This window comes from Chaetomium tenue (genome assembly GCF_020726465.1).
Source record: "Chaetomium tenue strain MPI-SDFR-AT-0079 chromosome Unknown F5144scaffold_1, whole genome shotgun sequence".
NCBI lineage: Eukaryota > Fungi > Ascomycota > Sordariomycetes > Sordariales > Chaetomiaceae > Chaetomium > Chaetomium tenue.
The window spans coordinates 5,073,218-5,099,689 of NW_027117329.1; the positions used below are offsets into that span (position 1 = coordinate 5,073,218).

The 26,472-nt window shown below is 55.7% G+C and overlaps 8 protein-coding genes across 8 annotated transcripts; 3 read left to right on the forward strand and 5 right to left on the reverse strand.

The window, feature by feature from the left end:
* Nucleotides 1-248: 248 nt before the first annotated feature.
* F5144DRAFT_477536 (uncharacterized protein) lies at nt 249-3,460 on the reverse strand (the record flags this gene model as incomplete). The annotated part of the gene is made up of 6 exons (XM_066785048.1): nt 249-1,022; nt 1,095-1,816; nt 2,053-2,068; nt 2,437-2,932; nt 3,124-3,265; nt 3,352-3,460. The coding sequence occupies 6 exons, from the start codon at nt 3,458-3,460 to the stop codon at nt 249-251; spliced, it is 2,259 nt and encodes a 752-aa protein (XP_066649227.1).
* Nucleotides 3,461-4,610: 1,150 nt separating this feature from the next.
* Nucleotides 4,611-5,140, forward strand: F5144DRAFT_598350 (At2g23090 like protein; the record flags this gene model as incomplete). The annotated part of the gene is made up of 4 exons (XM_066790936.1): nt 4,611-4,625; nt 4,741-4,815; nt 4,893-4,963; nt 5,056-5,140. The coding sequence occupies 4 exons, from the start codon at nt 4,611-4,613 to the stop codon at nt 5,138-5,140; spliced, it is 246 nt and encodes an 81-aa protein (XP_066649228.1).
* Nucleotides 5,141-5,287: 147 nt separating this feature from the next.
* F5144DRAFT_67957 (uncharacterized protein) lies at nt 5,288-6,762 on the reverse strand. The gene is made up of 2 exons (XM_066793326.1): nt 6,151-6,762; nt 5,288-6,026 (listed from the first exon to the last, which is right to left on the reverse strand). The coding sequence occupies exons 1-2, from the start codon at nt 6,632-6,634 to the stop codon at nt 5,500-5,502; spliced, it is 1,011 nt and encodes a 336-aa protein (XP_066649229.1). The 5' UTR covers nt 6,635-6,762; the 3' UTR covers nt 5,288-5,499.
* Nucleotides 6,763-7,003: 241 nt separating this feature from the next.
* Nucleotides 7,004-10,655, reverse strand: F5144DRAFT_557878 (WD40-repeat-containing domain protein). Its single transcript, XM_066788048.1, has 3 exons — nt 10,183-10,655; nt 9,323-10,119; nt 7,004-9,260 (listed from the first exon to the last, which is right to left on the reverse strand). Exons 1-3 carry the CDS (start codon nt 10,485-10,487, stop codon nt 7,483-7,485), a joined length of 2,880 nt encoding a protein of 959 aa, XP_066649230.1. The 5' UTR covers nt 10,488-10,655; the 3' UTR covers nt 7,004-7,482.
* Nucleotides 10,656-10,698: 43 nt separating this feature from the next.
* On the forward strand, nt 10,699-11,380 carry F5144DRAFT_68360 (8 kDa subunit-domain-containing protein). The gene is made up of 4 exons (XM_066793328.1): nt 10,699-10,902; nt 10,958-11,019; nt 11,078-11,164; nt 11,237-11,380. Exons 1-4 carry the CDS (start codon nt 10,867-10,869, stop codon nt 11,298-11,300), a joined length of 249 nt encoding a protein of 82 aa, XP_066649231.1. The 5' UTR covers nt 10,699-10,866; the 3' UTR covers nt 11,301-11,380.
* Nucleotides 11,381-14,508: 3,128 nt separating this feature from the next.
* F5144DRAFT_589286 (uncharacterized protein) lies at nt 14,509-17,029 on the forward strand (the record flags this gene model as incomplete). The annotated part of the gene is made up of 7 exons (XM_066790023.1): nt 14,509-14,630; nt 14,695-14,887; nt 14,942-15,040; nt 15,105-15,200; nt 15,266-15,419; nt 15,477-15,879; nt 15,949-17,029. The coding sequence occupies 7 exons, from the start codon at nt 14,509-14,511 to the stop codon at nt 17,027-17,029; spliced, it is 2,148 nt and encodes a 715-aa protein (XP_066649232.1).
* Nucleotides 17,030-18,306: 1,277 nt separating this feature from the next.
* On the reverse strand, nt 18,307-23,691 carry F5144DRAFT_543924 (DNA-directed RNA polymerase II subunit RPB1; the record flags this gene model as incomplete). The annotated part of the gene is made up of 3 exons (XM_066787277.1): nt 18,307-18,334; nt 18,391-23,276; nt 23,335-23,691. 3 exons carry the CDS (start codon nt 23,689-23,691, stop codon nt 18,307-18,309), a joined length of 5,271 nt encoding a protein of 1,756 aa, XP_066649233.1.
* Nucleotides 23,692-24,444: 753 nt separating this feature from the next.
* F5144DRAFT_524481 (SWD1-like protein) lies at nt 24,445-26,274 on the reverse strand. Its single transcript, XM_066786785.1, has 2 exons — nt 25,707-26,274; nt 24,445-25,648 (listed from the first exon to the last, which is right to left on the reverse strand). Exons 1-2 carry the CDS (start codon nt 26,063-26,065, stop codon nt 24,595-24,597), a joined length of 1,413 nt encoding a protein of 470 aa, XP_066649234.1. The 5' UTR covers nt 26,066-26,274; the 3' UTR covers nt 24,445-24,594.
* Between the last annotated feature and the right edge of the window lie 198 nt (nt 26,275-26,472).

Consider the following 26,472-nt stretch of genomic DNA (forward strand, 5'->3'; position numbering starts at 1 on the left):
TGTGTAAATTCCAACTATCGCATGATGTCTGACTGGTCCAGAAGCGCAGTCATGCGTGCGCAATGTCTCGCAAATCTATCCTTTGGCAGGTACCCCAAAACCAAAACAGTTTTTTGAACCCTCTCCCTCTATAACGAACAGACAACCAACCAAAAACACACAAAAGCCACCCATCCGATCCCACCCTGTACAAACAAGCAAACAAGCAAACAACCGAACCAAACCAAAACCAACACACCAACACAAAATCACAACATATCATACAAATCCGGAAACAAAATCCCATTCGCCATCGCCAACACCTCCCTCTCCTCATCCTCATCCGCCTCCTCCTCATCCCACGCCAACAAACCCATCGCCCTCAGCCCCGCCTCCCCGCCCGCCGCGCTCACATCCCCCGCCCCGGGCCGCCCCGCATGCCCGCTCTCTCCGGCCCGCACCCCGACCCCCGCCGTGCTGCCGCTGCCGCCGACGAGGTCGAAGTCGGGGCCCGCGTGGCCTTGCAGGAAGGCTTTGCGCTGGCGGGCGAGGTAGAGCGCGTTGGTTTGGGTGAGGGGGCAGGCGGGGAGGTAGAGGTGCGCCGTGGGGTTGGGGTGGGTGGTGGTTGAGGAGGGGGTGGTGGTGGTGGAAGCGGGGTGGGGGGAGATGGCGTGGATTAGGTCGGGGTGCCAGACAAGGTAGTCGCCTGGCTCGAGGTGGGGGACGGGCACCATGCTGCGGTCGAGCTGGAGGTGGGGGTGGAGGGCCGGGGTGATTTGCTGGGCGTAGCTGGGGAGGGCGCCGTGGAGGATGCTGTTTTGGGGGCGGTTGAAGGTCCATGGTTGATCTTCGCCTTGTTGGGGAGAGAAAAAGGGGCGGAGGAGGAAGTAAGCCGTCGCGAGCTGCGGGATGGGGCAGACTTGCACGGAGCCCGGGCCGGGCGCGATCGAGTCGAGGGCGAGCCAGCCTTGGAACATGCGGAATATGGAGCATGCGCCGGCTTTGTGGTATAGGTCGCTTGTTACGCCTAGGCGGGTGCTGCTCTGTAACAGACAAGGTCAGAAGTCAGTACGTGTTTGGGAAGAGATGGGAGGGGGGAGCGGAGATCTGCATACCTCCCAGGGATCGTAGTCCTCCCACCAGCCCTGAAATATGTTTTTGTACGTCCCTGCCCGGCCGTACCCGTCAGGTTCCCACCGCTCGACGCTACCCCCGTCTACTCGTGCACAAAAGCCGTCTTCGAGGCCATCTCCTTTCCGTAATACCATCCGATCCGCATATGAGATTGGAAAATTTGTTGTGACCCTGGCATTCTTGTCTTTCGACTGCCATACGCTCATTGCAAACTTCTGGGCAGCAAGGACGTTGGGGTGGGCGCGAGCTTTAACCTGGGCAGGACTCCAAAATACATCTTGGGATTCGGTGTTTTTTGGTGCTGGTCTGTTGGGCGAGCTCTGTTTGAGGTATTCATCTGCTTCTCGATTCCAAGCGAGAGCGGTGTCTTTCGGAATCACGTTGCGGATAACACCGACTCCTCTTTGACGAAGATCTCGCAAAAAATCCTTTGCTTGGTCTGACTTGGTGGTATCCTTGAAGTTGATGGTGGGTATGACTTCGGACCCCAGGGATGACACTGTATTGATTTCCTCTGAGAGACGCCCGAGGAGCCGTTGCCACGAGGCACTGACAGCCGTTTCCTTGTTCGATGTCAAGCCCTCCTTGAGAGTAGTGAACCTCGGTGTAAGTTGAATGGGGCCAGGGTAGGCAAACGACTGCGTTTCACCCCATCTTGCCCGGGAGAAGGGGTCGACCATGGTCGTCAAGATCGGAAGAGGCCCTATTGAGATGGCCATGGCAAGAAACAGTGAGAGTTGACATGGCAGAGATGAAGGATAAAGCAAATAAATGCAAGCGTGCCGGGGGTGCCCGGGACAAGTTGAACAGATGAGCCAGGAGCGAGAGGAAGAGAAGGATGCTTGCAATGAATACGGGAGATATACCCACCGTGACAGTCCCTTTGATCATAGTGAAAAGGACACTGCCCATGTCGACCAAAGTTGCCTGCGTGCTAACCATGGTTGCCATGTGGCTGCCATGACCGGTGTAAATGCATGCGGGCAGTTTTGTCCGTCATGATATTGACAGGGGATACATGTCCGCAGCCACGGCCCGCCAGGCCGGTCATGCAGGTCCACGGAGAATAATCGTGGCGGTCACCAATAGGGGAATTTTAGGAGTCTGCCGCCATGAGGGTCTCGTTCGGAACCACTTCGGGTATCTTTCTCATTCTTCGCTTGCAGCTTCTTTGCAGGGCTGAGGACGAGCCGCCAAGGGGCCAGCAACATTTTCATGCCTTTCCCGAAGTCCCGCAACTATCGTTCCAGCCGGTGAGTTTACCTGGTACGGAACACCCCCTTGTCTACACTATGCTTGTTTCCCCCGTTTTGAACGTCGTACAGGCACTGCATCGGCGGAACCGTCACCCGATGCCTTTCTCTTTGCCGGCTGCTTTTCGGCCACCGATCCGGCTGGCGGTTTACTCACACTCGCCGAACCGGTGTTTTCGTCTTTAGGCCGTCTCATCAACACAAATGCCACTCGCTCGATGTCAACTGCTTTAACACCGAGACGCTTGGCCAATGCTTGCGCTCGTTTGTTCAGCTCCGCATACTCCTTCTGGTTGTACTTGATGGGCGCCTTTGATCCATTGCAGCACAGCCAGTAGAAGGCCTCATCGGCGAAGAAAACGACGTGCTTTGGATCATGGACCGCCAGGAGTAACGATGCGGTGGCCGGCCCGATGCCCTTGAGTTCGGTTAGGATATTGAGGGCACCGGAAACATCAGCCTTGTCCCGAAAGTGCGCAACGGCTTTTTGGACGGTGTCCCGGACGAAACCCGGCTCGTTTGAAGATACTAGTTTCATCAAGGTGGGCCGAAACTTCCCATGCCGACTGAGTCCAGAATCAGCATGTGTTTCGTCGTCCATTGCTCAGTGAGAGCAAGCAAGCAGAGCCGAGGGCGCTTGTCTAAGCGCGGCTCCATCGATGCGGGATCCTCGGCTTTGCATCTCCATCCGCCCGCCAAGGCGTCCGGGTTGAGACTAGTGGCATGACGTCGACGAGGTGCGAGAGATTAGACGTACAGTTTCCACTCGACAAGTTTTTTGACGTGATCGAGATCCATGGCCGTGCCTGGCTTGCCTGGGTCCTCGGAGCCAAAGGCGTCCAGAGCCGTGCCATAGCGATATTGATCCAGGCTGGCCAGTGTTTCCTGGCCGGGTTTGGCTGTGAGGTGGGGCGATCAGAAGCTGCTGCTGGGCTGCTGGGTGTCCGCTGCTACGCAAGGCCCGAAACGGGATGTGCCTACATACCTCCCTTCGCGTCGGATATCTCCGCGATCAGCGCAGGATACCTTGCGAAAACCTCTTGAAATTCGCTGTCGGATATGGTATCCGGCGACCAAGTGGCTGTGTTAGCCATTGCGGCTCCTTGGTGATGCCGGGCCGGGGTCACACTGCAGGACCAAGAAGTCCAACAACGGCAGCTGGCTAGGATGAACGGGTTGGCGCGATGGATTGACGGGGTCCACAAGGCCCACCTGATGGAGAGCGAGGGATTCGAGATTCGGGAGGACGCGCCGGCGATACGCTGTCCTGGTTGGTGGTCCGGGCGTCTTTCGATAATGCCACGAGTTCGGTGTCTGTTCTGGAAGAATCCCTTGCTGGGGCAGGCGGGTGCAAGCGCGGCTGTCTCTCGGTTCAGCGCGTTTGCGAAGCGAAAAAAAATTGTGGCTTGCTTTAGGTTGCTTCTGCCGCCCGAGTCCCGTAATCCCGCCGCATCCAAAATGAAAACCGTTAAGAACCGGCTAAGCGGAAGCAGATCGCATGCGGCACGGCAGCCCGGGCCTCTGAACTAAATGCCGATCTTTGATGTATGGCGTGGCCGACGGGTGAACGGCGTATGGACGTAAGCTGAGGCTCTTCTTCGGTGTTTCGAGAGTCGATGCGGTAAACTTCTTTGAAGTACATGGTGAGATGAGACGTTGCATGAACGGAGGACCTGAGAAAGGCGCTGCACGATAGCCTCTTGGCATGCCCAGCCGGCCATTTCAACCCTTGCTTGTGATCTTAAACAGGGGTCAAGTAGATGAACACAAATGAAAAGAAAATCAGAAAATCAGAAAATCAGGACAGTAAAAGTGAAGGAGGAGAAAATACAAGTAAAATACCATTTTGTCATTTTCCCTCGCCTTTGCAGTCTTCTTCAACCATCTCGTTGTGTAGCTACAGAGGTAGTTAACTCGGCCCTGCTTGTCATGGAATAACGGGATATTAGAGATTTCTCCTGTCAGCTGTCAGCAGCCTTGAGCCACCGCCCATGCCACCTGACCCCTGCTGTTCTTCCACCAGTGGACAAGCCAGGTTGCGGCTCGTGCGTCGCTCGTCGCATCCAGACCTTCTTGATGGAGCCTTCCGGTTGCAGAACCAACGCTTCTTCTTCTGCGCGCCACTTTTCTTAGCCGCTGAAAAGTCAAAAAAAAAAGTCGCAAAGGACGGGAACTCGTACCCATCGCATCTGCCTGAGCCAACAACGACACGAGAAACAAAAGCAACCGAGAAAACCTTCCAAAATGGGTGGTGGTAACGTATGTAACCCCTGTCTCCGCCGATGTCGACTCCTTCCCGACTCTCCGCCAACCGAAATGCCATTGCTGCCGATCGAAGGACCCCTTCCGACAATTTACTGATACCCCATGACAGGGAGCCAAGGCTGCGCAGAAACGCGCCCGGAATGACAAGAAGGCTGGTTCGAAGGCTGTCTCGCAGCTGAAGACCGTAAGTTCCCTGTGGTACCCCAAGTACGATGCTAGCAACGTTGAGGAAGAAGATCTGACGTGGACCTTTCCCAACAGAACACTGCTGCGATGAGCATCATCTGCAACCAGTGCAAGCAGACCTTTCTCTCGACTTCTCGCGAACCTCAGTACGATTGCCCCATCCGCTTTCCACCCCCCCGACTTCCGAAAAGTACACAAGCAGACGGACGGCCCAGACTGACATTGTCTCTCTCCTTAGGCTTACCCTTCACGCCGTAAACAAGCACAACGCGACATTGCCGCAGTGCTTTCCCGAGTTCTCGGCCGCCACCGCAGCTAAATGATTGGGCCAACCACACTGCCGTAGATTCACGACGAGACACGAGTTTTACGAGGAACGGGTGGGGAGTCTTTGGTTATTGAGAAGGCGTAGATGGAAGGCGTTGATAGTCGGGTTTTCCAGCGGGTCAGCAGCATCTAGTTGATCTCTTGCATGTGATGAGCGAGCGACGGAGTGCAGTTACCAATGATGCGGAGCCGACAGAGGGTCCAACATGCTCCACTGTGCCAACCAGACCTAAAGTCCATGGGAATACGGTTCAGAGATATGCTTACTTGCTCGCTTGCCCATTGATTGCTCTCTCTAAAAAAAGAGCCAACCGTCCGTCCTTTGGATACGCCTACGCCTCTGCCAGCCTCGCGCTCACCCAGCAACAGCAGCAGTAGCAGCAGCAGCAGCAGCATCCTTCCGCTGCTGCTCCCTAATACTCTCCAAAATATCCGGATACCACCTCTCCCCCACATCCGGATGACTCTTGACACGATTCCGCAGCGTCGCCTCCCCCAACGTCTCCGCGACACCACCCCCCCGAAACGTAAACTCCACCTCATCCAAGCGGCCCCCATTCGCGCGCAGCACCGCCTCCCTCTGGGCACGCACATGGTCAGGAACCACCGCACCCACCCCCACCGTCTCAAGGTCGTCAAAGCGCGCGTCGCCGCTGACGCCCTGGAAGAAGGGGATCGAGTACCGCGCGCCTGCGCCCGCCGCCGGCGACAGCACGCGGTGCGTCGTGCTGGCGCACACCCCGCCCGTCAGCGCCTCCAGCCCCTGCCCGATGGCCACCACCAGCGTGCCCGTGATGGGCGGGCAGTCGATCCACGCGCCGCGCATGTTTTGGACCTGTAGGCCGCGGTGCGGGGAGGCTTGCAGGAGGTAGGAGGTGAGCACTTTTGAGGGGGGAATGGGGGTTAGAGTTTTGGTTTTGGTTTAAAGTGATTAAGGGGCGGGAGGGTGAGGGGCAAGGGAAAAGGGGGGAGGGGAAAGGGGGAAGGGGTGAGTAACAAAACATACTGCTATCTTTATGAGGGCCGACCCCTTGGTTTCCGCCCTTGCCCTCGGCGCCGAGCTCATCAACATCGGGGTACTTGACGATCTTGAGCTTGTGCTGCTGATTTGCGTCAAAGTACTTGTTGAACGCGCCGCTCGGGAGCTCGATGGCCTCGGCGATCAGGCTAGTGAAGTAGATGGAGATGGCGCCCATGCGCTTCATGTACTCGGTGAAGACGGGCCGGAAGTTGGACAGCACCTCCGGTGACGGCCACTGGTTCGGCGCCAGCAGGTTGTAGTAACGCGGTGCGTCCGGGCCGGGCACCGGGTGCTCCGTCGAGAGGTCGATCTGTTCGCGGTTGTCGATCGCACCAGCTGTGACCTCGGCTGACAGACGTGAGTAGCCTAGGAAGGACGGTGCATTCTTCATCTCGATTTTGAGCCTGGGGAGATATTCAGCTTTCAGAGGTAACAAGGCGAGAGGACTTGTATTGACCATACTTCTCATCTGTGGGTATGTCAAAGAAGGCCCTGCCCTCTTCGATCACCTGCTGGAAGAACTCGTCTGATATGCCCACATTCTTGAGATAGAGGAAGCCGACCTCCATTAAGGCATGCCGCAGCTCAGATAAAAAGCCTGGCTTTGTGGCTGGGTCCCGGGCCAGCGCCAAATCCAAAATGGGGATCGAGGTGAAGGACATGGTCGGTGTTGGGTACCTTGAGAAGAGATACACTAGGGGTTGATGCTGGAAATAGAGGGAAACGTCAAAGCAGGTCACCGTGCCTGCAACAACTGCATATATTGAGGATTATGCCAACAGGGTATCTAATCACAAGACCGCCCAGAACTCTCTTTACTTCTACTAACAAGCTCGGTAGCTCGGAAAGAGAAACCAGCCCATTATATGCAGTACTTCGTGCGCCCTTCAAGAATGGCGTAATCGGAGTTGCCATCCTAGGTTGCCCCGCAATTCACACCACACTAACAGCCAAAGACGCGGGGCAGCGGAGTCAAACAGCCAATCTTCGGCGCGGCTGTTTGGGAGAGCGCTCAACCATGCTACTTGAATTGGCCGGGCCGTCCGTGAGCTCCGAATCGGCCGTTACCGCCCCGCTTCGCTCCCGGATGGTCAAAGTGGGATATTCAACCTTGAGACATCTAGAGGCCTGTTTCGGCACTGGGCCAACCGGGGGTTCGTCCAATCTTGGTGTGTTCTCCAGAACCTCATCGATAGTTGGAATAGGCCCGGAGCAGCATACAATAAAGGGGATTTCGCTGTCCCAGCGCAGAGGTATTCGCGGTGTGGACCATGCTTTTCTGGGTGGGGAAGAAAAGCTGGATAAATGTAGCCGACACTAAGCGTTAACCGGCTTGGTAGAGAACAACCCGGCCACCTGGTAGAAGATGTCTTCGATGGGTGGCATGGCGAATGCCGGGGCAGCATTGAATATCTCGGCGAGACGCTGTGGCGCCACAACGGCAGCGTGGGTGTCGTCTTCATCTTCCATCTCCACATCCTGGTCGACATCCTCCATTTCTTCATCGCTGGCCTCACCCTCATGAAGCTCGAGCTCGCCAGAAGTCGCTTCTCCGGTGGTAGTGGCCCCGCCATCGACTCCTAAATCTACCAAGGGCTGGAGCAGGGGTGCTTGCTCGGGGCCTTCAGCCACTGACCAGATCTGGGCTGCCGAATCGACCACGATGAACCCGGAGGAAGACGGGGCAGCGATCACTGATGTGATCAAGTGCGGGAATGTCTGAATCAACTGGGGTTCGTCTCCTTCAATGGCGAAGACAACAAGCTCTGACCTCGCGCCCCTCTTCATCTTGTCCTGATTTTGATGTGGGACAGGCGCAACAAGGGCAACACTCCTCGACTCGTAGTTGACTGCGAGCTGGCTAAGTCGCTTTGCGGCCTCCGACGTCTCCTTCAGAGAGTAGCTGTAAAGCAACTCATCCGACACGATGTCATAGACGACAAGATCCTCAGATAGCATAATCAAGGTGGATCCCATAGACTCCAGGGCGCGAATCTCGCCCCTGAACATACCAGAAACAACGTCCCGGAATGCACCAGTCTCGGTATCAATGGCCACCACCACTGCGCCAGAGGGAGGCCCGAAGGCGGCGAAAAGGATGGACCCGTCCTCCGAGAATGCGATGGCGCCACTGCATGGCACATTCTTGGGGGTCTCGACGGAGTCATCCTGCTGTTCATAAATGGGAAGCGGAACGGTCCGAGAACAAGACCAGCTCCGCAATGGCTCGCCGTCGGGACCGGTAGCTGCGAGCCCATCTCTCTTGCGCATCTTCGAAGTCCAGAACCGCACCACCCCATCATTACCAATCGTAGCGAACTGGGATGAGGTTGGGTCACTGGCGAGGTCAAATATTGGCTGGGTTCGGTCCGTATGGTGAGCGTCATTGATGCGAGTTACGAGTTGGAAAGATTGATCTTTTGCTCCAACCTCCCAGAACTTAAGATGGATCTCGCGCCTCTCTCGGGATGCCTCCGCTGGAGTTTTGGAGCCGGTCAGAAAAACGTCTGTGTCTCGTTCGGGCGGTTGCCATTCGTCGACCGAGGCAAGCCACTTGCCATCTCGAGAGAAGGCAAGTTTGGTAACAGTCGGTTCTACGACGGGAACACCCTCGTTGGTGATATTCGCGTCTGTGGGATTGGTACGAGCAATGGCATGCTTGGTGATGCCGTGAAATGAAGATAAATCGAACACCTGGAGAAGTGGTGTGGACGAGCCCCCTCCTAGAGTCGCTTGTTGCCCGTTGCCAACACAGAGAAACAATTGCGACGGTATTTGGGGATTGGCGGCGGCAACCAACGGAGCCGCTATTTCTTCGACAGGGCGCCAGACGCGGCGGACCAGGGACTCTTTGGGTTGACGATCGCCCAGAACGAGTGACTGAATCCCTGAGACGTACATGGTCGGTTTCATCTCGGCCGTGGATAGTATCATGGTTGAGTTGTCATCGAGATGAACCGCATATGAGGACCCTCGGGGTGAGACGACAATGTTTTCGATAGTTGCAGAAAGGTGTGGCAGAAAATCAAGCCTGCCGGTATCGACTTGCCAGAGAACGAGAACAGTCTCGCAGCCACCGGAAATGAGGTAGTTGCCTGCCGCTTGTTAGCCAGAGGGACCCGGGAAGTATGCACATTTCACTCGACAGATTGCTTACCATCCTGGGACCACTTGACGCTATGTACCGCCCGGCGATGCCAGTGGTACTTCTTTGGTTGAATCACACCTGCCTTGGAGGGCCCAGATCCCTCCCCTGGCAACTTGGACAGCAAATCATGGTAAACATAGATGCCACCCCGAGCGCATCCAACGGCAACGTCGACATATTGGAGCTCAACGCCTCCTTTCTTGGTAGCCCGGGTCGTGTGTCGGATGTCCAAGCAGCTAACAAGATCCGGGACATCGAAGCAGTGGAAGCGGTATGTCAGATCATCCAAAGACGCCGCCTTTCTCGCCTTTAGCAGCCCAAGGTGCAAAGTCTCTTTTGCTGCCGCGACAATCAATCTACCACCGGCGACAAACCGCAGTAATTGCGGGCTCTCGTCGTAGGTGTGGAGAAGCTTGCCTGCCCCCGTCGATAGCGCCTTGGTGTTGTAGGCAACTATTTGCGCAGAACTCCACGTGAGCCTCTTCAAAACCAGCAAGATATCCTCCGACTTCCCACCCACTTCCACCGCATCCACCGTTACATCCAGCAGCTTCTTGGCCTCGGTCTTAAAGGGAGTGTCGGCGCCCAAGCCAGATGTCCAATTGATGTGCCAAATACGTCCATCAGAGCATGCGACCCAAATGTAGTCCGTGTCGCACTTTGATAATACCGAGGAAACGATATGCGCTGACACGAGCTCGTTGTCGTCGTCCGTTTTTGTCAGGGGGAGGGCGATCCTGCGGACAAGCAAAGAGTCCTCAGTCGAGTACACCTGGATAGAAGTGTTGTAGGTGATTATGAGGTGTCTGCTTTTGTCAGTGAAAGCTGTCCTGAAATATAATCACCCATGTGCAATTGCCGTCACTCACTGTTCATCAGGAGAGAAGACAGGATCGATATCCAGCATCCTCCCACCCATTGGTTTAGATAGCTTCCATGATGCTGACTTTTCCTTTTCAGGCCTTGTTAGGGCTTGTGATGTTGTGTCCAGAAGCTCAAGATCGCCGTTGGTGTTTTGTAGCGCCGCATCATCTGTAGCATCTTCCCCAGTCGCATTCTCTTGGAGTTTCGATTTCCGACGGTGCTTTTTTTGGGACAGTTTCGGATCGTCCTTCGGTTCGCGCTTCCGTTTCAAGGATGCTGTGTCGCCGTTTACGTCCATCTTCGAGGTCATTCCGGGTTGTGGTCGGAACGAATGAACTGGAATAGCGGCGATATGGACTAAACAGAACAAGCCAATGCCTCGAGACAAACACCAAAGCCGTCTCCAATTGCTGGCAGGCAGAAAGAAATTTTGGCGGAGTCGTCAAAAAAAGTTAGAGTGGGGCATCTTGCTTATCGGCGATAGCACAGACCAATGCCCAGCCCGGGGAACAAAGATTTGAGGATCCTCCCAAGACAACCTGCCGCGATCAACGAATTCGTCAATCAAAGAACGCGATCATCGAATCCTGCGCCGCTACTCGACACTACACCGCACCCACCGCACCCCCGAGTCTATAAACAACCCTCAACTAAAACCAACTGATACTCACACAACAACCGCCGACAAAATGATCATTCCGATCCGCTGCTTCTCGTGTGGCAAAGTGGGTTGCGCGCCCCGACTGACCCGCTGCGCTCACAAACTAACCCCTCGTCTAGGTGACGGGCGATCTCTGGGAGAAGTTCGTCAAGCTAATTGAGGAGGATGGCCTTAGTGATGGGTGGGTTAAAGCGCTGCGTACAACAAACAGGCGGACCAGCATACTAATCATCCAACAGCGATGCCCTAGATCAACTTGGATGCAAGCGGTACTGCTGCAGGCGTATGGTCATGACACACGTCGACCTCATCGAGAAGCTTCTCAAGTACGTTGCCTACGATATCTGGTTTGTGCGCATGGATGGGTACCGAGCCGGAGTGCTGACACTTCGCTCTAGATACACACCCGATGGCCGGAACTACAAGAAGATCGAGATGCAGCAAACACACCAGGACTCGTAAAATTTCGGACAACATATATGGGGCGTTGAAGGGGGGCGACCATTTGATTTTCGAGATACCGATACTCGGGCTCTGCCGCCCGCATTTTGGTTCTACAAGACGGCGTTAAGGTTGTGTTTGGATGCAGGCTGGGGATGCAGGCTATTAGAGTCAGATCATTATGCCCCCGTTCCTAGTCAAGGGCACGGGAAGGCGGTCAGGAAAAGCGATGCCCTTGGTGGATCGCTGGAACCAACCGCATATAAAGTTCGGCGGGGGGTTCGTGCCACGATGCACCTGCACACAATCAAGCGTCAGCCCGTCGTCATGTGAATGGCGTTTGGGACTCCACGGTCTCGGTACCAACCACCCCGGCCAAGGATGCCACCGGAAAGAAAATTATCAGGGCATCAGGCTGAGGGGCTGTGACATGATGGCTGCAAGCGGTGGAGAGGGAAGCCGGAGAGGGAATCCGGAGGTGTTTTGACAGATGACTGGGAAGCGAACGGCCGCAAGAGGAGTATCATGCCGTGTTTGCGTTAATATTATCGAGAAATCAACCAAACTTCAACAACTGAGGTTGCTCATGCGGAGGGATGGATCTAGCATCCTTGGATGGGTGGCGGTGAGCTGGCCACGTATTGTTTCCCACCGGTCGAAATGTTGGTTCAGGTTTTTTGCCTGCGAGAATTCCCTCGACCAACTGCACAGAAGAACCATCTAAGGCCGGAAGGAAGCTCAAGACGTCTTTCGGCGGCGCTTAACAGAGACTGGATAGGCATAGCGTGCACTTCGTGGGGCTGCAGTCGGCAGGTTTGAGGGCCCAGATCCCAGACGGCAGCCGCGACGGGCGTCAAAAACGCTTCCTTCTGAAGACCGAACCCATGTTTTGCGCGGCTGTTTGTTTTTGTGGCACCCACTTCTTGCCATTTTCATCAAGATGCATCTGATTTGAAAAACAAAACAATCCACCATCTTGACGCACATCTTGATCCTATTGCAACACAAATCGCCGCGGGGCACCAGTGTGGCTCCTTAGTACTTGTTATTATTGGCTGACTATGCAGTATAGACAGAGCGAACCTACGAACTCGACACCGAACTAGAAAAATACCCTCGTTCTCGGGGCGTTGAGGATGAGAAATGGGACGAGATAAAGGATTGAAACGGACACTCCCACCGCCATTCAACGTCGACGCGGTCAGCTGCCAGCCGCCATGCCCGCTATACCAGAATGGGATCAGAACCAGATCGTCGGGATCCCACGCAACAAAATCCGAACCCCTGCTCGCTTTGCCCTTGCTTGCTCTGTGCTCGGCCGGTTGCTCGGGCTGGCAGGCTGTGGCTGATCATCCATTTCGATGATGAAAGTTCCAAATTCCTTCTCGATGACCGTGCCGAGGAACTCCGCTACACGTATGTATGTACACACACCATCTTATCCAGCCAATTTGGTGGAGTCCAATGCAATCTAGCATCATCCTCGTTTAACTGAATCATCCACGGAACATGGCTGGAACAAGCACTGTGTGCCATGCGCCTCGCGTTCGGAGACGTCGGATCTGAACCTGCCCGATGCTGCCCTTCGCCAGTTGATGTTACCCGTCCTCGGTTCAACTACTGCTGCCCCCTCTCCAATCTCGAATTCCAGAAGTCCAAAGAAAACTTAAAGCTTTTTTGGGGGCGAGAGATGATCCTCGGCGAGCCGTTAGGCCACCATGTGCGGCCAAGACTTGGGAGTCGTTCGTCTCGTCTGTGCTTCCACTTTGGCTGCCATTGGACGCAGGGAAGGAAACAAAAACGCCCGGCCAGGATGGTGTTGCCCAGCAGGCTGGAAACGGTGGTGGTCTTGGGAGCCTGGGTCAGCCCGTGTGGAAGCCCATTGGAGGCTTCTTCACCCCTCGCCCCGGCACGCGTCGGACAGGGGGGTGAGCCTGTGAAACCCAGCCCGCTGACTTGCTGAAAAAGCGAGCCACAACGACTCGTTAAGCGCCGGTGTCATGCCCCATGCAGCCCATCGGCAGAAGGAGGGGTTCCTCGTCGGCTTCCTACTGGCTCGAAGAGCAACGACGCGCATCAACCCCTGTTATGGATGTGCGGGATGGATTTGACCTCTGCCCGCCTGCGCGCACTCTCGGGTTCGAGGCTTCGAAGACTCATCACTGAGTATGTATGTACCAGCTCAGGCAGGGACCATATCTCGGTTGGCTCCCAAACGAACCGTGCAGCAGCGGCGCTCGCAAGCTAGAGTGCGTCACGAAAGTCGCCAAGACGTGCCTCGGCGAGAGAACCTTGGACGAAGGATGGCCGAGGATTCTACTGATAATTAACATTGCTACCGCGCCGTGCAGCTGCCGCGGGCCCGTTGGTCGTGTTGTCGACTTATCCCCTGTCGGGCAAGGCGCCCACACCAAACCCTTGACTTCCCGCAAACTACTTCCACCCTTCTCCCCGTTTGGCTGCTGCTCTCTCCCTAAGCGCAGCGGCGTTCTCCCTCGACCACTCACGCCCAGCGCTGGATTCCCTTCACCCAAACCACGAGTGACCGACGACTCCACCACTCCCGCGCTCGAGAGGTTGTCGCAATCCTCCCACGTTGGCTCGCTGTCGCATCCCGCCAAGCACGTCTGCTTGTCGCACCTCAGCAAGTCTGGCTTTGACAGCTGTGCTGTTTTAACGCTACCTACCTCGTTCCCCGCAGGCGGAGGCGACGCTGACCCTCGGTCCACCGTCTGGCATCTGGCCTCTGACATCCGGTATCCGGCATCCGTTTCCAGTCCCGCTCGGGCTCTAAAGCCGCACGCTAGATCCATCATTCTACAGCAGGAAGCACTTTCGACTGGTTGATCGTCCTCGCCCAACACCGATCGGTATTTGGGGCGTAAGGTCTTCTTATCTGGGGCTCTCTTAAGAAGTATTTCTTCGCTTTCCCTCGCTTGTCGGATCGACCATCTGGAGTAGGCAAACAAAAATATTCGCAGCCGGCCCAATTTCTAGCGCAGGACGACAGCGCCTGAGTTCGATAGCTCGGCGCGGCGACGAACGACCGCATCTCAGCTAGTTGGTAGCTCCTTAGCCTCCCGCCGGTCCATGCACAGCTCAACGGTGCCTTGCTGCTACGCTCCACGTTCCAATACTATTGCCGACCCAACGGGGGTGAACAACCTTGAGTACTAGACTGTCGGCTCACGCCGTCCCCGGCTACCCGTCTCGCCAGGATCGCGGCGCAATGGCTCTTGAGGCACCTTTGAGGTCATCAACGGGAAGCATTGCCTCGAGATACATGTCACACGCAGACATGCCACTCTCTGCCGGGTCAGAGTCGTCCTCTCTACCCTCTCAATATATGGCGTATGGACCCCACCAAAATTTAAAGTCACAGTTCCAGACCCTGACCATTGTTTTCCCATAACAGCTCCTCCTCCGGCCACGATCCCCAATCCCTCCGCCCCAACTCTTTCATGAGGCCGAGTTCGGCCCATCTGATGAGCCCCAACAGTGATATCGTCGGCCCTTCTCCAGTAACCTCTAACGGGACTGCCACTACGGAAATCGAGGATGAAGCGGCTGACAATGCCGAGGAAGAAAACGGTCAGGTACGGCGTTCGGTAGGTCGGAGCGGCGAAGGTGGAGCACCCTGCCAGCTAGCTAACAGCGCCCAGCTTATGATGTTGAGGACAAACATTCCGGATCACATTCGAAGGCCCCTGAGCGAAGAGGTTGTCTCGGTAATACACGCACCCCCGAGCTTCCAGAACTGGGTATGGTTGATATCGTATGTGCCCGAACATAATCGCGGTGCTAATTCTACCACTTTGTTAGAAGTCGAGCGATACGGTTTCGAGATCCAATTCGGCAAGCGTTACCAGCGTGGAGAGCACGAGCGCTAGTAGCCCTCCACCAAGCGAGCCGTCAACTGTAGTGAGACAGCCTCCATCAGTCCCCGCTTGCCCGTTAGTTCAATCGCTAACGCACAGGGGAAATAGACACCCCCAGCGCAGTTACTCCCCACAGTCAACACCAAGGTGAAACCGGTGTCATTTGGCCTGGATGCCCCGACACCACAGGCTCAGAAGTTGGAGGATGTGCTTGCGAGCGATCCCTCGAAGTTACGATCGAGCACAGCCAGTAGTTTAGAGCGTGAGATTCGCCGTGTGTGTACACCTCCGAGGGGTATCTTCTCACAACTTGTCGCAGTGATACCCGAAAGCCATGAGGTGGACGCAGATGACGATGAATACGACGACGCCGACGATTTCGCGGACCCGGGGCTTGGCCAAGACACTGAGGTCAAAGCACTTAGGGCAGCTCTCGAGGAGTGCTGGACACTTTGCAACACACTCGCCAACCTCAGCACTATCCACCGGGAACGCGTCTTCAACAGCTCGGGGACACCGGACGCCCATGAGAAGGCCTGGAAGAGTTGCTGGAAACTTTGCAAGCGGCTCTACCACAGCCGAGACGACATCTCCGAGTCGTACGGCGTCCGGACGAATTTAGACCTCTGTCGTGACTTCTGCCAGTCATTGTTTGATGTACGGCAAAAGAAGGATGAGACAGCCGATTCTATCCTCAGAGTCAGCTTTGAGCTCAACAACCAGTACGGATCCATTTTCCCACCCTACCCCCTTTTCGTTCATCCGGGAGACCCCTCTAACACACTCTGTAGCCTCTACAGCGCCCAGGATAGCCGATCGCTTCCAGAGGCCTTTCGAGAACGGACGTTGGATTTCTACATCACGCTCTGCCACCGACTCATGAAGCAGCGCAGCGATCTGGGCGAGGAAACGGATTCGCTTTTACGGGCGTGCTGGTCTTTGGCCGAGATGCTCTTCAGCCTGCGGCAAAACCGGCGAGACGGCAAGGCGGCCGACGAGGAGCTACTTGGCTCCGCTGTACAGGCCTGCTGGGAGCTCTGCGATATCTTCCGCGAGGGTTGGACACAGATCCGGCCAGATCGGGGCACCCCAAGGCCAAACCAGATCAACTTCTTCGCTGCCGGCCCACCGTACGGCCTCCAGCCGGTGGGCAGCCATCCGTCCGACGTTGCTCGTTCGAATGCCGGTAGCCGCGCATCGTTGCACTCGAAACGGAAGAGCCTACAGAGCCTCAACGATCTCGAACGACCACGGCCACATGCCGTTGTCCCCGAAACCCCCGTGACCGAGTTCGAGGACACCCCCGTATCGCCCGACGCCAGCCCGCAAATGCCCAACATCTTGGTTCTCGGTACCTCGACTGACTCACGCAGCGATCGTGGCGGTCGCTGGTCGAGCAATGCCTCAAACTTGTCAGGCTATACCCAGAGCAGCCAACATACTTCGAGTACGGCCACTACAGCTGCCACCGTGGAGGATACTAACATCACGCGCATCAAGGCGCTCATCGTGAAGGCCGCTATGAACATCGGCTTTAACCGGGACGCGGCGGCAGCCAATGGCACCGGCGGTGCAGTCTCACTGCAGAATTTCGTCAAGAGCCTACCGACAGGCTCCTTCGGCTCCCTACCCACTCACGCAACACTGCTGCAGGGTTACAAAAACCTTGTTCTCAGCGACACAACCTTTCGCTCTTCGACCAGCCTTCCCATCCGCGGGAAACGATTCACCGCCGTCGAGATCGCTAAGAGCGTCAGCTGGATGACGCTGCGGTCAAACCAGTACGGCTTCCTGAGGGATCTGTTCCGACTCGTCTTTGGCATCCAACCCGACGAGGCCGAGACAAGGAAAAACATGTCAATCACGGTTTAATAGGCGGAACTACTGCGATTCTATGGGCGACGAAAGCCCTCAGTTCTGTACACCGGCCCCGAAGCCTCCTTGCCGCGACAGACAAACGGCTATCATGGCTTCACTCGATCTCATACCCTTAATAGTTTGGCCCATCTATCACTAAACAAACGTCACCCGTGTTGTTCCCTCCCCCCCACCTTTTATCAATCACCACGTCAATTCGACCACGACATATCTACCACAACCCCTTTTCCGGTTCGGCCATACCCATCCACCATCTTCCCACCAGTTGGAACAACCAATACCCACACACACGGATCACCCCAAATGTGTCGCCCCCCCGTCGGTTCAACATCGCCCCTCCTCGCCCGCGCTAGTTATTCGCCTCCCTGTTTTCCTATTCAGTTGTTGGAGTTCCACTCTGTTAGATACCCCGTCCACAAATGTTGCAAAACTTTTCTCTCGTTTCGATAAGGCGTCCGTCCCCCAAGGTTAGGGGCGGGGCGCCATGATGAGCGACTTTTCTTTTACTCGTTTTTAGGAAAATGTTGGTGGGAGTTTGATGATCACATCTCGTCCAGACTGTTGGGCCTGTCGTTTCTGTCCTTGGGCGTTTGTTGTAAGCCCAAATATCGAAGTGTTCGGTTTCGGGCCTGCTAGAAGGTTGGGGAGTGGGGTGGGTGGTGGTGGTGCATCATGAGGAGCGGAGCGGAGGGAGTTTGTGTTGTGGTTTCGGCAAGCAGGCAGACAGACGAAGCACGAATTGATACTTTTCGTTGATCACGGCCATTGGCTCCGCAGCCTCATCTGGGATCAAAACTAACTACATTCAATTAATCATTTAGTTACATAAACATCAATACGTTGCGAGTCTTCTGCTGTAAAGTTCAAAACAAACCCAATCCCACTAACGATCAACCGCAGATGGCCATCACCCAAGCAAGCAACGCAAGCACTGGAACGTCATATTACCCATCCAAACCACCCTACTTCTAGAATCTCACCAACTCCCCTCTCACCTTCACTGCAGCCCATCCTAGTCTCGCCCGCTAATGCCACCTTCGGACATGGATTCTTTCCCATAGAACTCCCTCCCCCTCAAGCCATGAGATGCTCTATCAAATGACGACGAAAGGAGCGAAGGGTAAACTAAAAAACACGTAGAGAAAATCGCTCCGAATATGTAAATGACCCGGGAAATCAAAGCTTTCAAATAATGCATCTGCCAGGCGTTCCGCTCAAAGCAAACCTGTGCCCCGTGCAACGCGCCTCGCTGTGACTCAGAATGGGAGACCTCACTCGTTCGTTGGAGAAGTCGGTGAGCTGGAAGGAACGTGTTAGCTGACCGTCGCAGACTTGTAAACCAAATCAAGACTTACTACTGGTCACCACTGCCACCAGACGGGCCGCGGCCCGGAGTCCTCGGTGAGAATGAGGGCGACGTTGGTGAATAACCAGGGCTTGTCGGCGACATCTGCTGCCCGGGCGACCGGTGGAATGATGGGCTCGTCGGGGAGTAGGCATCTGGCGACGTGGGAGACCAGGTGGGTGATGCCGGCGAGTATGACGGCGAGGTGGCATGCAGATTCGGCGACGCCGGGCTGTAGCTTGGGCTCGTGGGGGAGTACGAGGGAGACGTGGGCGAATTGAACTGCTGAGGCGATGTGGGCGAGTAATGCCTGGTCGCCGCGGGCGACGCAGGCGAGTAGCTCGGCGACGTTGGGCTATAGTTGGGGCTCGACGGGCTCCCGGGACGCAACATCGGCGAGGTCGGCGAAAAGGACGGTGACGAGGGGCTGAACTGTGGGCTCGATGCGTACCGGCCCCCGGCGTCGAGAAGCGGTGACGTCGGCGAGTACCCCGCGGGCGAGGTTGGGGAGTAGCCGCCCCCGTAGCTGAAGGGTGACGTGGGCGACGTGGAGAAGGGGCTCGTCGCACGCGGGCTCGTCGCGTAAGGGTTGACGGTGCTCGAGCCAAAACCGCCGCCGTACTCGGTCCCGAAGCCGTTCGGGCTGTCGGACCCAGCGCCTTGGATGGGTGAGAAGTTGCCCATTGTCGGCGAGTAGCTCCCCAGATGCCCATTGTCTGCCATGGGCGAGCCGGTGTCGTACGGAGTCGCAGCACCTTCGAGCTGGCCGCCCTTGATGGTCATGTTGGGCATCAGCCCCATGCGCGAGTTGTCCGAAATGACCGTCTCCAACATTTTAGGATCGAGTAGCACATCGAAGTGGCCGGTACCCATGGGCGCCATCTGGCCCAGCATGACGTTTTCTGAGATACCGCGGCAGTCGTCCAGCTCACCGACGGCGGCAGCCTCGAGCAGGATTTCAACAGTTTCTTCGAACGAGCAACGCATCAAAGCACCAGTGTCGGCGCGGTTGATACCGTGACGTGTCACTGCGGCGATGCTGCCACGGTAGGTCATGACATCAACGAGCAGTGCCAAATGCCGGTGGTTCACGTAGGAACCGTCGAAGGCAAGCACCTGAGTCAACTCCTGCATAAGGGCAGACCGGGCTGCTTCGATGCCAAACACATCCACAATCTGGTACAGGTCGTTTGTGGATGTCCGCTTCGTATCAACGCCATCAATGGTGAGGACATCTCTGAGGGTCGTGCCCTGGGTGTCGAGGTACCACTCCATGCATTCCGGCGTGTCTTTGTTGGCCATCTGAGATCCGTCCGGCATCACCACCAGCCTGGTGCCCTTGTTCAAGAAGGCACGCTCGATGCCGGGCACACCGCGCAAGGTGCAGTTGTCAAGGAGATGTTTCTCGAGACGCTTCAGCATCACGTCATCCTCAATGATCTTGTTGCCATCTTCGTCCTTATCGTCATCCTGGCGGATGACTCGGATACGAATGACCATCTCCTCCGCGTTGTTGTCGCTGAAGATGACAGCAACGTCCTTCTTGTACTCTTCCTTGATGCGTTGCGCGACATCTTCGACACGAAGGCCCTTGTCGAGCATCTTTTGTCGGTCGAGAGTCAATCTCAGAAGCCAGCGGGATTGATTTTCAATGGAATCCTGATCTGAAGAATCAGGAATCAAGAAGTACGACTCGACCATGTCAAAATCCTCCGGGATGTTGGTGACCGTGACCTCAGGATCGTAGTAAATCTCGGTGACGGCAGTCACCGAGCGGAGACTGGTATGCTCAACAGCATTTCGCATCCTCTTCGCATCTTCTTGAGTGGCGTTCTCGGAATCCAGGTAGACAACCATGGACGGCGTCTTGATGTCCTTTGCGACGTTGAGAATTTCCTTGAGACGCGGAACACCGAGGGTGACGTTCTTGGACGACACACCGGCGAAATGGAAGGTGTTCAAAGTCATCTGAGTCGCCGGTTCTCCAATGGACTGAGCAGCCAACACACCAACCATTTCTCCGGGGGCGACCATTGACCGAGACCACCGGTTCTCGAGCTCGCCCAGGATATGTTCGAAAGCCAGCTTGTTGATCCTCTGCTCAACGGCGAGACGCTTGTAGGCCAGGCGCGACCGCAGCTGGATCTTGAACAAGATGGTGGAGTTGTAGTCGGCTTCCTTCGAGATTGGATCAGAGCCACGGACCACAATCATCCGCTCGAGCAAAGCCTTGACGACAGGAATCACATCGTTAGGCGTGAGATCGCTCCGCTGAGCATCGTCGACCTTGAAAAGTTTCTTAGCCGTTTCAATGATTCGGGCGATGTTCAGCGGTAGCTGCATCTGATCCTCGGCCTGCTTGCGGCGATTGATACTCCGCACTAGCTCGCGATCAGCCATTAGCTGCTCATACTCTTGGTCCAAAAGTTCCTGCACGACCGGGTCACTGATCATTTCCCGCCCGTACTCTAGAGACTCGAGGGCAGCGACCGAGGTCGCCTCGTCCATGACGTCAAGACGGAAACGCTTGTCGAAATTGTGGTTCGACATGTTCATGTGATCCACCCGCTGTTTTTCGATAGCGATACCGTCCAGACCGTCCTCGCCGTAGACGAACTGGATGATGTCACCGAGCGAGTTCCGCACCGTGCCGTCGTAGCGCGCTTCGGCGTCTTCGAGCGCCTTGACAAGTCGGCGCTGGATGTAACCCGTCTCGGCTGTCTTGACAGCGGTATCGATCAAACCCTCACGACCAGCCATGGCGTGAAAGAAGAACTCCGAGGGCGTCAATCCACGGAGATAGGAGTTTTCAACGAAGCCTCGGGCTTCGGGAGAATAGTCGTCCTTTGTGAAATGAGGAAGGGTTCGGTATTTGAACCCAAACGGGATGCGTTTGCCCTCAACAATCTGCTGCCCGACCAAGGCTGTCATTTGCGAGATGTTGATGGCGGAACCCTTGGAACCGGACCGGGCCATTGTGACGGCATTGTTAAGGTCCTTGAGACTCTTTTCGGTGGAAGTACCGGCCTTGTCACGGGCCTTGTTTAGGGCGGTCGAGACCTTGTTCTCAAAGGTCTCTCGAATATTCATGCCCGGGAGCGCCTCAAGTTGGTTGTTGGTGGCGGCCAGTGTCAGCCGGCGAACCTCTTCCTTCTCATCATTGATGTGCTTCTGGATCAGTTCGATGGTGACGGTGTCGGGGATCGTATCACCGATGCCGATACTGTGACCGTTGTGCAAGAGCCAATAGTTGACCACCCGTTGGCAGCCGTTGAGGAAGTCCATAGCACCGTACGGCCCGAGCTCGTTGTAGCACAGATGGACGATGCCACCACCAGCGGCACCGACGCTCTTCTTCATGAGCAAGCCAAACATCAGCTCTCCCTGCTGGATGAGTAAGCCGTCATCCTTAAACGGATGGTCCCTGTCCGACTGATCGGAGGGCATGTGAATGTTGATTATGTTTGGGATGACCATGCTGATGATCTGCTTGCCGGTCCACCGGGGGCGAGGCTTGAAGATGGCGGGAAGAGGGATAACGCCATCCCATTCAGGGACCCAGAGCATGATGTTCATCACCTCTTCCTTGGTGAGGAAAACGTCGCGGCGGCAGAGCTTATACACGCCAGCCAGGGTGTCCTGAACGATACCCATGAGCGGACCGTTTCTCTGGGGCGAGACGATGTTCAGAGGAACCATGCAAAGCTCCTTGACTTCTGCACGCGTCTCCTCAGTCTGGGGAACGTGCAAGTTCATCTCGTCACCGTCGAAATCGGCGTTGTAAGGAGACGTGACCGACAAGTTGAGTCGGAAGGTGGAGTAGGGCATGACCCGAACTCTGTGACCCATCATGGACTCCTTGTGCAGAGATGGCTGACGGTTGAAGATGATGTAATCCCCATCCAACAGGTGGCGCTCCACCTTCCAGCCGTACTCGAGTTGAATGCCGGTCGCCCGCCGAGAGTGGCGGAGATCAATGCGAGTGCCGTCAGAGCGGACGACAAACCTCGCTCCCGGGTGCTCAGTCGGTCCGTTCTGGACATACTTGGTGAGCTTGGCAATGTTGTAAGGCGTCACAGTTTCGGGGTAGGTTAGGGTTCGAGCGATACTGCGCGGTACGCCGACCTCGTCCAGCGAAATGTTGGCGTCACCTGTGATGACTGTACGAGCCGAAAAGTCGACACGCTTTCCCATCAAGTTGCCCCGGAGACGACCCTCCTTTCCCTTCAAACGGGCACGGATGGCCTTGACAGGACGTCCGCTCTTCTGCAGTGCCTGTGGCTGACCGGCGATGTCATTATCCATGTACGTAGCGACGTGGTACTGTAGAAGGTTCTCAAAATCGGTGATGATATGCTGAGGAGAACCCTCGGCAATAGCCTGGCGGACGTTGCCGTTGGCGCGGATGATATCGCCGAGTTTATATGTCAGATCGTCCTCATTCCGCAAGCCTGTTCCAGTTCCGTCCATGGAAATACTGGGGCGCACCGGAGGAGGGGGGACCGGAAGAACCGTGATGATCATCCATTCCGGGCGAGCTTGGGAAATATTGAGGCCAATGTCAATCATCTCGTCGTCCGACATGCGACGGAAGATGTTCAGGGCCATTTCTGGGGTGATGACCTTCTTCTCCTTGGTTTTCACACCATCCTCGTCCTTGGTCTCGACGTTGCCCCACAGGGTGAGAGCCTGCTGGCGGATGACTGGCTGCGTGTTGCCACATCCTCCATGGCCACCCTCTCCGGCTTGGTTTTCGCCACCGGGTTTGAACTCGCCATCTTTCCCCTTGCGCACTTCGTTCTCGCAGCGCTTCTTACTCTTGCAAATATCCCAAACTCGCTTGAAGCGTACTTTGGGGTCCCGAATCCGCATGGCAGCAGCATATTGCTCGTCCTCCTGGTGAAGAGTTAGCATGCCATACAAATCATCACTCGGTCAGGTAAGGTGCACTAACACGATCAGCCAACACCTTGCTGCAGTTGTGGCACACCATCTCGAGCAACTTTTTGACACGCCTGATGAACCCGGGGTGGAAAACGGGCCTGGAGAGCTCAATGTGGCCGAAGTGGCCTGGACACTCCGTCATGTTTTCCGTGCAGGTTTTGCACTTGAACTGACGGTCGACAGAGCCAAGAAGGGGATCGTTGAGACCACCATCGCGAGGCTTCGTCCTACTCTCATCCATGGTCTCTGGATAAACGATGTGGCAAACGCTCATGCCCTTGATTTCCTCAGGGGACAAGAGACCGAACTGGATTTCCTTGATCGTGCGGATCGGCGCACTCGAGTGCGCGAAGATAAGGTTCGCCATTTTGAAGTCGGGTGAGTTCCGAAATACGAAATTAAGTATCGAGATGGAAAAGTCGTGGGGGAAACGGTGGCTGATGAATTACTGAGACGCGTTGAAGTGAATGTGGCGATATTGAGACGCGTACTGGACCTGGCGGAAGAAGGTCAAATGGCCCGCCGAAGAAAGGAAAACACCTTATATGGTGTCGTAGGGAAATGGTTGAAGAGAAATTTGACGAGAAAGTCGTCAAGAAAGCCGGCGCGATGGGTTTTTTTCGTGGTGCAGCCTTTGCACCTCTTCTGCACGCTTTCTTTCCAGGCCAGCGGCCGGAGGCAGCGCTCAAGAGCTTGTGGTTCCCAGTTTCGTTGCGGGTCGAAAAACAATCGCTCGACTCGATGAGCGTAGTCGGACGCTCAATACACTGTCGCAGGAATGTGGGCGACAGAAATTCGGGGGTTCTTGACGCGATTTGTGATGGCGACAAGAGGTTGTTGAATGATGTTATGGAGAAGGATGAGGATGGCAGCTCAGAAAAGTTCGACTCGATAAAGTGCAGCGACGGGAGAAGGGCGAAGGCGGCTCACGGGACTAATCCATTTTTGGTCAATGACCCAGTTTTCCGCTCAAAGAAGTTGGCCCGCTTTTGACCTGCAAACGGACGGGCCCCTTCTGCAGCCGTATCTTACACAGTATATCTTACTTACCTAATCTTACCTACATAACGACATCATACACTGCGTTTGTAGCCCGGCACGTGCCCGGCACGTGTCTGAGTTGTCTTCAAGCTGCCATTGTTCGCTTTCACGTGTCTGTGGCAAAATGGTATTATGGTATTGCACATCACATAGATTTATACAGTTAGGTTCCTGAAACCTGAAACTGCTAAAACACGTGTTCGTGCACCTGCTCTCGAACCTGGGCCTCTTACTTTCGCCTGCCTCGGCCTCGGCCAGCTCCACTTGTTTTCTTCCCTGTACCTTTCTCCTCGCCTGTCATTTCCCCTTCGTCCTGGTCTCCGGGACTCTTCCTCCGTAATGTCCCAAGTGATACGTTTACAAATTCTTCTTCGCTGTCCGATTCCCCCAGATTGAAAAGAATTGGCATCCGAAACGCGTCGACATCGTCTCCCAGCCCGGCACTGTTCTCCACAGTCAGGACATCAACGTCTTCGTCTTCTTGGTCAAGCCGCCGCTTTTGAATCTCCTCTTGTGGGTGGATATCGAACTCATCCTCTTTTTCCACATACTCGACGTTCTCTTCGACCTCGACAAAGTCGGGCGCGAGGGCCGACCACCGCTGTGGGCTCGTGACAGACCAGATATTGATCCTCCCGGTCTCCAACCCGCATGCTGCAAGTAAAGCGCGGTGCGGGTGCCATTCGATGACTCCCTGTTCCTCCTTCGGCCCCTCCAGCATGCGCACCAAGCTGCCATGCCCCCGTTCCCAGATGTAGAGCTCATGGTTGTTGTAAGTGGATGCCGCAACGTACTCACCCGTGGCACTGAAGGCTACATGATTCCACGATAGCCTGTTTACGACGTCTTGAAACTTGTGTTCAAGTGGTATTTGTATCGTGTCGAGATCGAGGTCTGTCGTAGAGAGGTTTGGGACGATGAAGGTTCGTATTATCCTGTCCTGAGCGTTCACGAGGAGCTCCTTCCCCGATTCTGTAAGCCGCAAGGTCGTGATAATGCCGCTCGCTATCTTTTCTGAGTAGATGATCTCCCGCGTCTTCGCATCGATGATATTAAGGCGCCCCTTCGTGGTGCCAGCCAATAGGTGGTCTCCCGCAGCAGTATAAACAATGGCCGTCGTCATGTGTTTCGCATCCTCCTTGGCATGCTTCTCCCTCACGGCCGCATCGGTTTCTGTATTAGGCCGCTTGGTGACGGAGGGCAGGACGTACCGCACGTCAGCGGGATCCGTGATGTCGACGAGCATTGGCTGGTCCTCAAAGAGGGCGGCGACAAACTGGTGGCTGTCGTAAGTCAGTTAACCTATGTGCTTGATAGAAAAGGAAACCGAGGAGCACCGACTGGTTCCAGGGGTGTAGCTCGGCTCCATAAACGGGAGCGCGGAAGCGCACCTCGCGGTGGCGTTTTCCGTCTTGCAGATCCCAGAGAATGGCCTTCCACCCTTGACACGCCGAGAGCAGATAGCGGCCGCATCGTGACCAGCTCAGTGAGGTGATGTTCTTTGAATGACCCCTGAGCTTCCGTGCCACACCCATAGTCTCCAAATCCCATATAACGACGGTGCCATCAACGCGACCGGAGGCGAGAAAGTCGCCCTTGCGGTTGAAGCGCACACATGTCGAGTGGCCTGATCGGATGGTGTTCGTGATGTTCTCGGGGTAATCTTGGAGGAGATAGTCGTCGGAGAGTAAGAGATTCATTACAGCGTAGGATGCCGGGGATTGCCTGTAAACGAAGCGGGCGATGGATGTCGAGACGAGGCTGCGTGTGGGATGCAGGAAGAATTGGAGCTGCTGCAAGGCTGCAGGTGGTAGCCCCACTGAAACTGGAGCAGGCAAGGCCCGCAGGGCAAGGACGACGTGGTGCGGTGCACCCGCAATGCCGGAGATTTTCAGCGGCAGATCTGCCGTCGCGATGAGATGCCAAGGACCTGTGGACGGGATCCCTTAACACTTCCATACGCCCCGCCCCCACCGCGGTAGCCATGCGGGGTTCAAGGTGGTACGGTTTTCTTGCAACAAAACGATAGCCTCAAACGTTTTACATGTCACATACCTAGGTACGTAAAAACACCAAGAGCATACCTTAGGTATCTAGTTAGCTGGAG

What these genes read in the sequence shown, in the direction of transcription:
- F5144DRAFT_557878 (XM_066788048.1), bottom strand. Translation starts at nt 10,487, where the DNA reads ATGACCTCGAAGATGGACGTAAACGGCGACACAGCATCCTTGAAACGG. An exon ending in GTCTTCTCTCCTGATGAACA is followed by an intron (nt 10,120 to 10,182) that starts GTGAGTGACGGC and finishes TGACAAAAGCAG; the next exon opens with ACACCTCATAATCACCTACA. An exon ending in CGTCAAGTGGTCCCAGGATG is followed by an intron (nt 9,261 to 9,322) that starts GTAAGCAATCTG and finishes AACAAGCGGCAG; the next exon opens with GCAACTACCTCATTTCCGGT.
- F5144DRAFT_68360 (XM_066793328.1), top strand. Translation starts at nt 10,867, where the DNA reads ATGATCATTCCGATCCGCTGCTTCTCGTGTGGCAAA. An exon ending in GAGGATGGCCTTAGTGATGG is followed by an intron (nt 11,020 to 11,077) that starts GTGGGTTAAAGC and finishes ATCATCCAACAG; the next exon opens with CGATGCCCTAGATCAACTTG. An exon ending in CTCATCGAGAAGCTTCTCAA is followed by an intron (nt 11,165 to 11,236) that starts GTACGTTGCCTA and finishes ACTTCGCTCTAG; the next exon opens with ATACACACCCGATGGCCGGA.
- F5144DRAFT_67957 (XM_066793326.1), bottom strand. Translation starts at nt 6,634, where the DNA reads ATGAGAAGTATGGTCAATACAAGTCCTCTCGCCTTGTTACCTCTGAAA. An exon ending in CGGCCCTCATAAAGATAGCA is followed by an intron (nt 6,027 to 6,150) that starts GTATGTTTTGTT and finishes CCCCCTCAAAAG; the next exon opens with TGCTCACCTCCTACCTCCTG.
- F5144DRAFT_524481 (XM_066786785.1), bottom strand. Translation starts at nt 26,065, where the DNA reads ATGAATCTCTTACTCTCCGACGACTATCTCCTCCAAGATTACCCCGAG. An exon ending in GAGCTACACCCCTGGAACCA is followed by an intron (nt 25,649 to 25,706) that starts GTCGGTGCTCCT and finishes GACTTACGACAG; the next exon opens with CCACCAGTTTGTCGCCGCCC.